Genomic DNA, 12,368 nt, shown 5'->3' with positions numbered 1-12,368 from the left:
ATATATTTTTTAAAAAGTTAGCTGATGTATAACACTTATTTTATATATATATACTTATGTATAAAAATAAGTGTATATAAAAATTTAAATATATATATAAAGTTTTAAATGCTCTTTGGTGTTCATTCAGTATTTTTGATACCATGTAAAATAACAAAAATTTTTTTACTTTAGTTTCTTTCTGTCTAGTCACAGTGATCTGATAACTTTGTAGCACACAGTTTATTTTACATTTATATCAGTAAAATAAAACAATGAAATTTTATTTGCTAAGAGGAGATAACATCTTGAGCTTTTCTACTCTTTTCCAAAAGTAACTAGTATTATTACCTAAGTAACTATAGTTCCAAATGGTTTTCTGCTTAAAACATTTAAATCCCTAGGACAAAATTAGGCCTAGTGGAGATAAACATATCCATTAATTTCTCTTTGGAATTCTCGATAGATACATTATACATTCTCCCTAGTGAGCCGCCATTTCAAGCAAACATAAATCACTATCGTACCTCTAAATGGTGGAGTCCTAGGCCTGAATATGTTAATAAGTGAGTTACATAAAACAGTTTTCAACATTACTATAAAATTGTCTATGGAATTCTCATAATTACTTTTACTAAAAGTAGTAGTATGATTTAAACATATTCAATTTCACAAATCAAACATTTATAAGGGAGAGTCAAGCACTGGTAAAACCTCCAAACAACAACAAAAAACCTAAATATTAGAGATGACAGCCATCTCCTTTGGCTAAGTCACTCTGTGGCCCTAATAATTCAAAATTACTTGTAGACTTTTAAATAAAGTAAAAGTTAGTTTGAGACTTCAATAACAATTCAAATCCATTCTATACTGCCCAAAGGGACATATTTCTAACCTCCACTACATAACCAATATAAAATGACATGAGATATCAACCCGTTAAAATACTGTCCTATTAAATCCTGAGATCATTTCTAGTGCTGGTCTGACCATTTCGAGACAAGTTTACAAAGAAAATTTTATGTTCAAATCTCAGGCTTCAAAAAAAGCACTAAAAGTTCTTATTGAAGCAAAGGTCTCTGCAGAGGATCAAAAAATATCTGGGCCAATTCAGAGTAACAAGTCAGACAGCCAAATGTAGCCAGTGCAAAGACAGAGTGGCTAACTGCCCAGATGTACTTCACTCCTCAAATACTTACAAATGTGCACTGCTGCTGTAACTCCTGTCACTTGATGCAAAAGTTACAAATCCAATGCAGATACAATAATAAAAACGTGAGCATCAAGAGCCACTGGGCATTGTCTTTGTGATGAGGTAGGGCTTTATAAATATAAATACAGGAGCCAATGTAAATATCTGTAATCATTTTCCTAACCATATTAATAGACATTTTCCTCTAGTAATTTCATTGACATTAATGATATCTGTATATATTTTTACACAAAGCTTTCTATATTTGCACAATTTCTAAAATATTTTAACTCCTCAAATATATGTGGGAATCATTCCAGATCACAAGATGCCAAGGAATTGCAAGATTTATCAAACTGATGTATCAACACATATGAATATAAAACTGTGCCATTTTGTTTTTATTCAACAAGCATGTCATAAACAAATTATTCTGGTTTATGATGTCAGGTAGATGAAGGCAATTAAAGTAAGCCTAACTGTTAAAAAAATAAACTCAGAAACTTTACAACTCTAAGAGAAATTTTTTTTAAGCTAAATTCACTCAAGATTCTGGGTCTAAAGATTCTAATCCCATATTCTTTCTACTCCCTCCATCGTGTTTGATGTAGAGTCATGAGCACTCCAGATGAAGTATATGTTAAATACCGCTTTGCAAATTAAAAGAAACAATCAAAATAACAAGGGCTATTGCATTTAGCCAAGACAGAACAATGCTTCCACTTTGTTTATTGTTCTTTGTTATTATTTATTGTTTTCAATATTAAATGCTGATTAGAGGTCAAAAGACAACCTTATCTTAAAATGATTTAAGCATACTTCTAGTCAATCATAACTCAAGTATAAAAAATCCAAGACAGCATAATATAATCAAAATAGACAGAAACACCAGGGTTTGAGTCCTGTTTTTTCACTTATTAGCTGAATGATCTTGAGCAACTTCAGTATTTTGAACCAGTTTCCCCATTTCTTACATGGGGAAAATAATAACAATATCTACTTCACAGAGTTGTTGGAAAGTAAGGAATAAAATGGATCTGAAACCAGTTTTGTAAAACTGGTTAAGAAATAGATGCAATCATTGGGTTACCATCAAATAATGTTTGCCTGAGAGACAAGCTATTCAACATATAGTATAATAAAGCTTCATATATATATATGTAAAGCATATCTTAATTTAAATAGTTTTAATTAAATAAACATTTATCTAAGTAAACAGTGTAACTACCGATGTCCACTCTTTTAACACTTGGAGTTAAGAATAATTAATATATTTTATAACCAAGAGTGATGACATTTTTAGTTTTAAAATATATTTTTCTCATACTTTTAAAAATCTTGCATTTAGTATGTTCAATTCACAAAGCAAATATGTGCTTCCAATTAAACCCTATGAACAGACCTTAGTAGAAGGTAAGATATTTATTAAATTTCTACCTCAACTAAATCTTCCTTTTTCTTATTTGATGCAAACACAATAACAGTGTAATATATTCTTTCTCAGTGGTGAATAATAAATTACCATTTTACTTTCTCTATATTCATTGCCTAAATAAGGCTTTAGATAGAACCAAATATAGTGACAAAATCAAACACAACAATCAAAGGTAAAATACTTGCAACAAACCATACCTAGTCATAAGAACCGCATTATCGTGGTGGGCAATCCCATTTTCTGGAATGATGTTTCCATCAGTTTGGTGGGAGAGAATGGATTTCTGCCATTTACAGAAGCTATTGAGGGACTTGTCTGCATGGTGGTTTATCTCCAAGTTTGGCTGCAATACAACATGCATACCAGAAATGTTCCAAACAAATTACTAAGGTCAGTTGTTAAAACTTTTGAAGACTAAAGTGGGGCTATAATTAGAAGCAGTGGTTTCTAGGAATACTCTCTTGCCAATTTTTATCTCTGTAATATCTGACCTAGAGCTAATTTAGTGTACTATTAAACAAACATTCTTTCTAGTTCTAGCTTTAAGATAATGTGAATATGTGTGATTATCAGCATATAAAATCAACCAAAACCACTATTAGAAGGTCTGTTGTGCAAATGTTTATTTTTATACTGAAACACACAGCTAATATACATATATAGCTCTAACATGACATAAGAGGTATATTCTTGGAAACTTTAAGTATGCTAAATGTGCCCTAGCCGGTTTGGCTCAGTGGATAGAGCGTCGGCCTGGGGACCAAAAGGTCCCAGGTTCGATTCCGGTCAAGGGCACATGCCCGGGTTGTGGGCTCAATCCCCAGTGGGGGACGTGCAGGAGGCAGCCGATCCATGATTCTCTCTCATCGTGGATGTTTCTATCTCTCTCTCCCTCTTCCTTCCTCTCTGAAATCAATAAAAATATTTTTTTTAAAAAATTTGCTAAATGCTTAGTGCTGAAAATCATATTCAACTAGAACTTCCTAAAAGGAGCAATAATACAATATATTATTTTATAATACATAATTCTATAGCCTGTCAAGATTTTAGATTTATAAACTAACTCATTCTTACCTGATCATCCGTGAGAACAATTAAGCGGACCACTATAATATTCACAACGTTTCCTATGCTGGAATCACGGTAAAGTTTGGCAACCTGACCTCCAGAAAATAAGAAAAGACACAAAGTCAGACAAAAATCATAGGGTGATTAATATTTTTATAGAGTGGCAAAATAATTTTTCATGAATTTAGCTACTATGTATAAAAAAGTTTTCTTTCATCCCATGTCACTTAGAGCAATACCCTCCAGATGCCTCGGTAAAAGGTTCAAGTCTACCTCAAGAAATATTTTCCCCTAAAGATGAATGACAACACAGTAATTAAGAGGATGAGCTGATGTGTCAAGTTAAAGAAAACCTCTTAAACAAGATTTAATATGACCTTATTAATTAAAAAGTCATATTATCTGAAAATAATAAGATCACCTTTAAATGCATTTTCTATGGAACTGAAACATTAGTAGATCACGTCTTTTTCATTTTAGAGGAATAAATTCTTAAAATCATTATTTCCCAATAAAAATCTATGACCTTAGTAAAAAAAAAAACACAACAAAACTATTAAATTAAAATATTATGTAGAGGGATCAAACTTACAATATTCATTACACTCAAAATGTAATGTTCAATGTCTTTGCGGCCATGATAGGACACCATCATTTTGTCTGCCACGACTAATGTCTCCACAAAGCGCTCAGTGCTTGTTGATCTCTTCTGTCTGTGTGTGCCATTAATTGGTGGTGCAGAAGGAAAGGGAGATGTGTCATTCAGCCACCAAGGGTTGCCACCTATGAGATCTACAACAGAAACAATTAACTAGTTCAGATAGGCTCATTAATTACATTTATTTATTTATAGGTCTTTCCTTTAGACATGCTTCTCATAAATTCTCTAACGTATTAAGATTTTTCAAAGTGAGGGGAGGGGATGAGGAAATTCAGTAGTGAGAAAATTAAACTCTTTAAAGTTTTCAAAATAATTATATAAAAAATCTAACATTCAATTGCTTATGAAAACAAAATAAATCTAATGAATTACTTAATAAAAATATTTTATTAATATTCAACTGCTCGTAAGAACAAAATAAACCAAATGAACTACTTAATAAAAAGAATTTTCAAATAATCATTTCACATTATTCCAGTAAGTGATTACATCATAATACTTTTAAATTTAGAATAGGTATTTTAAAAAATCATTTAAGGTTGTTTAAAAAGCAACTAGAGCACTAATTTTCTAAACAGCCTAAGGCAGTTCTGATGAAGAACATTAATGTTGCAAAAGTCTATTCCTAAGATGAGCATTTATTTTTAAAGTAAGATGCTTTTATTAAACTATCTTAATTAGAGCAATTCTAGTACACTAGCTACCTCAATTCTAAAAAGCTGTGAATAAATTTTTCACTTAATTTTGCAGTCTACAACTATTTATACTGACAGAATACCCAGAGTATTTCTTTTCCAAAACCTAGAGGTAGAGGGCATTAGAATGATTCCAGCATGACTCACTTTAAACTACATCTCAATGTGGACTGTGGTTGACCCATGGTTTTCTAGACATGTGGTTCTTCAGCGCACAGGAAATCTGTTAGTGCTATGGCATTTGTAAATACTTGCTCATTTATATTCATTTTCACTTAATAAACTTGAGCAGGTACAAGTCCTCTGCATATCTCACTTATATTTCCTTATATACAGAAAATCTTTCGACCCTCCACTTATTGAAAAATTTAGTAAGAAAAAATTAGATTAATTTATATACTTGACAGAAAGTGGTACTTTCTCTATCTTTCTAATTTCTTTAACCTTTCCTTTAAAATATGACTTTGGGAGAAGTTATAAATTTTAACAAATAAGATGAATATGACCACGAGAAGAACCAGTCAAATATTTTTGAAACTCAGTAAGTTAATGTCTTGAACTAAGCTATTGAAATAGTGTCATAATTAAGATCAGTAGTTCTTAACCAGACATTTCCCAAACTTAGTGAATACAAAACACTTTTTTCCCAATAACATCTAATGACATTCTCACAGAACTTAAGGGACTGCTACCATATTCCCATTATTGGGAAGCCAGTGAAGTGTGTGAAGGTGTGTAGTACAGCCAGATCTAGGTGACAGAAAGACAAAGTTGGAGACAGAAAGACCAGTTAGAAGCAATTACAGTGTACTAGGCAAGAGACAATGAGGGTATGAACTAAATCAACTGGTGCTAGGGGTGGTAGAAATGGCTATTGAATGGAACAGATTAAAAGCAAGGACCATTTATGAAACAGTCTCAGTAATGCAGGGGGAGAGATTGTAGAAGAAAATCTTCCCCAAAAAGGGCAGAATTTCATGATGGCAATTTGACTCGTGCCTAAACCATCTAAAATAATAAAAGCATAATATGCTAATTGGACCAGACGTCCTTCCAGACGACCTTCCGGACAAAGCCAGGACTGTGAGGGAAGCCTGGGTCCTGGGTGCCAGAGGGAAGCCGGTGCAGGCAGCCAGGGAAGGAAGGCCTACTCTTGCACAAATTTCGTGCATCGGGCCTCTAGTTAAAAAATAATGATCTGCCTGAGTAAGACCACTTAATGAGATAGGCACTTCAAAAGGGGATGATTTGCACTGGCCAGTTTGGCTCAGTGAATAGAGCATCGGCCTGCAGACTCAATGATCCTGAGTTCAATTCCAGTCAAGGGCACTTACCTCGGTTGCAGGCTTGATCCCTGGCCATGGTCAGGGCATGTGCAGGAGGCAACCAATCAATGTGTCTCTCACATTGATGTTTCTCTCTCTGTCTCTCCCCCTCCCTTCCACTCTTTCTAAAAATCAATGGAAAATATCCTTGGTTTAGGATTAACAACAAAAGAGGATAATTTGACTATTAAAAAATTATAATAAACAACTAAATATTTTAATCCTCATTTTTACAAAATTATAGATAGTTGTACTTATAGCCTAACTTTCTTAAACATAAGATAAAATAAACTACTTCCATAATGTTTAGATTCCTTACTCAACACAAAGACCAATTATACATTTTTTTTATTATTTACTATGAAATTTTATTTCATGCCCTAAGTGGATTCACTTGAAGTGGCCTTTTTCTAGTACTAATTATTCTGACCAACAAAGGACCTCCCATAATTAAAAGCCTCAGAGATTACTCAAGAAGAGAGAATGCAGAATAAGAACAGTCAGTTGAGGAAAGAACTTTAAAGAACACTTATACTTGAAGCAGAAAATAAGGAGCCCATGAAGGACACAAAAGAAACAAAAGGGTGATGCATTCACTAATTGCAAGGCAATCCACTCCGTTTTTTATAAATCTACGTATTGAACCCACCCCATTTTTCATTAAAAGTACTTGTTGGAGAATTCTTCTCTGCATTAAGCTGAAATCTGCCTTTGAAATACGATGCCCCTAGTTTCAGCTACTATAACTACACAGAAGAACAAATCTAGTCATATATATGTGTGTGTGTGCATATATGCGTGTGTGTGTGTGTGTGTGTGTTTTCTTTTAATGCTAGAAACAGTTACCCCAATAATGATAGCTACAATTTAACTGAGCAACTAATGTGTGATAAAAGGAGTACTCAGAGAGAGAGGTTGGGTAATTTGTCCAAAGCTACACCAAAGCCCATGTTCTTTCTACTATGCTATGCCATGTCCTCTATTTCTCTAAGTTTTCTAATCTTTAGAGTGAACAGCCTTCCAATTCCCTAGCTCTAGTCTTACTCTTCTTTAATTCAGTCTCTAGATGGCTGCCAGAGTAATCTTTATGAAATCCAGATCTGCCCATGTGATTCCTACTGCATAAAACCTTTCAATGGTTTTCCAGCACACTTAAGATAAACAAACTCCTTAACCTGGTTTATAAGGCCTTTGTGATTTGAGTTGGCCTCTTCTAATTTCTCGAGTTTCATCACTCACTACCACACCCCCAACTACTAAGAATCTCACCCCTATTTCTCCAACCCACATTCTAATATCCAGTTATATGAACTGTCAATTCCTGGAACATGACATTCTGTCTTCAGATTCAGAACTTTGTAAATGCTGTTTCCTCTATATGGAATGCTACCAACTGCTCCCTCTACCTTTGCCAGCTACCCTGTCTTACCCCTTGGGCCTCAGTTTAGAAGTCACTTCTTCCATGAAGCCTTCTTTGGCCACTGAAGTTTAGGTGTGTTGCTCCTTCTATATACGTTTACATCCTCGAATACTACCTTAAAACTCTTCAAGTCTTATTCAAGTGTCTAGATTCCTGTCGCTAGCATAAAAATATCAAGCTAAGCAAACAGCACCGAGTGCTATGGAACACCTGTGCATGAGAACTATAACTACTACCTGGATGAAATAAGGTGGGCTTCTTTCCCCTTCAAAGAAAAAGTAATAAAATTTTACACAGATTTCTATTTCAAAGAGATTCCAAGATTGACTTAACACTACTGATAGGTGACATTTTTAAAGAGGACTCTGGACATTATCATTTTAATTACTCAAATTATTATTTGCTTATTATTATTAACCTTGCCAGAAGAAACAGAATGGCAACACAATACAGTATGTCGCTCACTCACCAGAAACCCCGCAATGGGAGTGATCATACATATGCCGTTGCTGAAGGGTAGACTTTTTGTAAATTACATGGGGATGGCCATTTTCATAACTAAACTGTTTGGAATCCTCTGTGGTATTCTTTAATGGTTCAATAAAATATTCTTCATCTTCTGTTGCAATAACACCATGCTAACAGAAAAAGAAACAAAGAATTTGCCAAGAAGAAGCATTTGAATATCATCAGTACCAAAAGTTAAAAATAAAAGGATACCTCTCCAAAAAGGTTAAAACACATGTTAATAAAAATTAAGTAAATTGTCCATACTCAGCAAAACATTATATAAATTTTCCTTTCCTTTAAAATGGATGTTTAAGTACCTCTACATGTTATGCCCTGTACAAAGCATGACACATACATTATTTCCTCCAATCCTCCTAACAACTCTATGAGGTCGCAGAGATCTCTATGTGCTCACGAAGACTTATTTTCTTTCCAAATTTTGCACACTACCTCCTCTGTGTTTAGGTATAACTTTGTAAATCAGCTTGGCCAATAGAAAATGGGCAGTGTTGTACATGACCTTCAGGCCAAGCCCCTGAAAACCTCCCCTGCAGAATTCCCCACTCTCTGTCCAGAAAAAAAAAAAAAAAGACCTAGGGAAGGTGGAACCCAAAAGAGAAAAAAACTTGGGTCCCTGAAGGACCTCATGGAAAGCTGTTGAACATAGACGCTGATACAAAGGAGAAATAAACTTTTATTGTGATAACTGACATTTTAAGGTTTAGGTTTCACCAATTAGTATGTCCTTAATTAATATACCTGCCATATATCACTGTTTTGCCAATGAAGTAACAGGCTCAAAGGTTAAGAACTTGCTCAGTATTATACAGAGGCAAGTGAAGGAGCTGGAAAACACACAAAATTCTGCTCTTATTCACAGTATTAATTGCCTTACACCTAGTTATTGAGCCAAGTCCTACTCAGCTCAGTCACTTCTCTTTAAAACTTTCTCTAGCTCAACTGGAGTAGCTTCCCCCACCCCCCGAGTTCCAACAGAGCTTATTATTTATTTTTAATTTATTTATTTTTAATTAATTCCACACTGCTTTCCTACATCTCAACTCCTGGAGCTGTGTTTCAATGTATTATAGCTTTTCAACTGCATGTGTTATCTTCCCAAGTATACTAGATGCTTTCTTAAGGCAAAGGGTTCTATCTCCTACTTCTCTGTATCAGTTACAGCCACAGAAAGTGTCCCACATGTATTACACTAAATAAAAAATTGCTAATTAAAAGAAATGAGATAGTAAAAGTTATCTGCATCAGAAATAAGACGTTCCATCCCTGTCTAATAGTATTTTCCTAAGTGTGGCACATGAGAGGACTGCTCTTAATCCGACTAATTTACCCTGTAACACTGGATAAAACACAAACTCCCCGGGTATTTCCTCAGCTGGAAAATGAAAGGGTTGGTGTAAATTAGTGGTTTTAAAACAGCACTCTGGGGAGCCCTAAGGGTTCCATGGAAGTGCCCTCAGGGGACTGCCCCAGACAACAAAGAGAGACCTACACAGCTTGGAGTCCCGGGTTTAGGAATCAGCTGTGCTTTTATTCATCTATATATGAAGTTTCCACATAACATTTCACTTGAGAAAAGGGTTTTGCTTCTTTAAAAAGAAGGGGAAGAAGCTGAAAGCCTCTGGTCCTGATAATCTCTGAGGCCCCTTTGAATCTAAGCCTCTATGATTCTGTTTAAGGAAATTCATGTTGCGTATAATATGCTTGGAAAGAAAGATAAGGCATAGTCAGAACTGCTCTAACTTAGAGATGAAGTTGGCAGCCACCTGTACGAAGTGAGCTAAGGAATATAAAAACAAAAAAAACACCAAAACAAAACGGCCCTTAGTCACTTCATATTATTTTCACCATTGTCTGCTTTACTTTAAAAATATTAGTCTCTAAATTAAATGCAAATACTGACAGGAATAGCCTAATCTGACATTAACAAACGCTAATACCTGAGCATGAATTACTTTACCAGGAAGGTTAGCAGTGTGACAGTAAACTGAACACGGTTCCTACAGGAAGGAGGGGATGCATGAGAAGTCTTGGTAAGAGGACAGGGTAGAAAGTGGGGTCTAGAGTACTGCCCTGAAAGGTAGAAAGTGGGGTCTAGAGTACTAAAGTCATCCTAGACTGTGGGCAAGTCACTCAAGCCAAGAATCTCAGGTTGCTGGGAAAATAGAGTCACAAGCCTTGTAAGCAGATACAATCTCTAATTTCAAGAATGGAAAGACTCCAGAAGAAAATCCAGAGATTTTGTGTGTTAAGTACTCTGTAAGATGTTCACACATATCATCTCATTTCATCATTGTTATTTTTTACATTTCATCTTAATAGCTCTTTGAAGTAAGTACTACTCTCAGTTCCTCTGTGCAGATGACAAGCGGAGACTGAGCAAAGTTAAGTAACAAACTCACTTGATAGACTTTGGAGCTGGACTCTTAGCCACTGTACTATAATTCCCTTATCCTCTGAGGGTGGTTTGTGACTTTATTCATTCACCAACTATGTTCGAATGCCTATGATAGGGCAGGTACTGTTCTAGATGGTGGGGATACAATAATGAACAAAACAAAGTTCCAACTCTATCATGGAGCTTACATTCTGGTGGGAGGAGCTAGAAAAAAAAAGGAATTCATTCATTAGATAAATAAATGATCAATCAGGTAGTGATAAATGTTAACACGAAAAATAAAGCAGTGTAAGAGAATAGAAAGTAATTAGAAGTGAGGGAATTACACAAACTATTTAGGATGGTCAGAGTCATCCTGTCCAATAAGGTGACATTGGAACAGAAATGTGAGTAAAGTGATCAGTGTTGTAGTTTAGTCAAATAAATTCCATGAAGGGAATTGAAGGTGGGTTTGGAGGGAAGTGAAGACATGGATTGGGTGGACAATGAAAAGGATTAGTGGGTCATGTTGGGCATAAAAGGGCTGTCTCTTAGAGTTGAGATACTAGAGACAGTACTGGAAAGATAGAAGAATGGAACCCTTGAAATTGAGACTATGGCAAGTTGCAGATTAAATTCAACTTTGCTACTCTGGGCCTATAACCTTGCAGCTTCATTTAGCCAGAGGAAAGTACACCAAGATGCCAGCTGGTCTCACTTGAATTTCATCATCATAATTTCATCTGTGTCCTTAACGCTTCATGGCAATTATACTATGTTTCTCTGATTTATTCAGTATGCTGCTCTTCTGGGTAAATATTTCATACTTTCTCCTCTCTTCTTAATATCCTAACACCTCATTTTTCCATCTCCTGTTCCAATAAACATGGCACAACCTCCTGCAAAGTCCTACAACAACAAACACCCCACCTACCTGAATCTCATCCATATAATCTATTTTATATCCTGTTATTATGGATGAGCTGCATGTTCTCCTAGCTACGGACAATTATTGTATTTATGCAGATGAGTCCATCCCTTCTGTATCTATCAAGAACATCACTTCAGAAACTTCCCTTCTCTCTATAATCATTCCTATCAAACAAAACAAAACAAAACAAAACCTCTCACCCCAACTTGTGCCTGCAGCAACTGACATTGCTTGCTTTTCTAAAATCATTATCTGTATAGTCCTTTCTCCCATTCCTTCTTAAACCTTTGCCAACAGGTTTTTGCCTCTTTTCCAAACCCCACCATGACTTCACCATAACTGCTTTAGTCAAAGTCACCAACAACCTCCTCATTGATAAATTCAGTGGTTAGTTTTCGGTCCTACTCTTATTTTGACATTTTTCTCTTGAAATACTTTCTTACTTGGCTTCTAGAATATTTATCTGGTTGTCCTTCAATTTCTTATTCTACTGTTCTTTGCTGGTCTCCTCCTTATCTTTCTGACCTCCTTAACCCATTGGAGTACCCAAAGATTCAGCCCTTAAACCTCTCCTTTATTCTATCTATTCTCCCCACCTAAGCAATTCCATGTAATCTCCTGTCTCTGTCATCTATATATTGATGACTCCCAAATTTGTAAGTTCAAATTCACATCTCTCTTCTGCATATCCAATATGCAATATAACTTCTCAAATTTAACGTGTTCAACTGAACTTCTGATATGTACCAACCCCCAA

General features: G+C 35.1%; 1 protein-coding gene across 1 annotated transcript in view; it reads right to left on the bottom strand.

The window, feature by feature from the left end:
* The window catches only part of ADAMTS6 (ADAM metallopeptidase with thrombospondin type 1 motif 6), a 221,523-nt gene that overhangs the window by 191,369 nt on the left and 17,786 nt on the right, over positions 1-12,368 (bottom strand). The window contains 4 exon segments of the mRNA XM_014452423.2: positions 2,804-2,949; positions 3,681-3,764; positions 4,267-4,466; positions 8,245-8,413. Of these exon segments, the coding sequence (XP_014307909.1) occupies positions 2,804-2,949; positions 3,681-3,764; positions 4,267-4,466; positions 8,245-8,413 (599 nt within the window).

Source organism: Myotis lucifugus, unplaced genomic scaffold (genome assembly GCF_000147115.1).
Source record: "Myotis lucifugus unplaced genomic scaffold, Myoluc2.0 scaffold_0, whole genome shotgun sequence".
NCBI classification, from domain to species: Eukaryota; Metazoa; Chordata; class Mammalia; order Chiroptera; family Vespertilionidae; genus Myotis; species Myotis lucifugus.
Note: the sequence above shows the minus strand (reverse complement) of the source record. Positions and strands in the feature narration are given on the sequence as shown.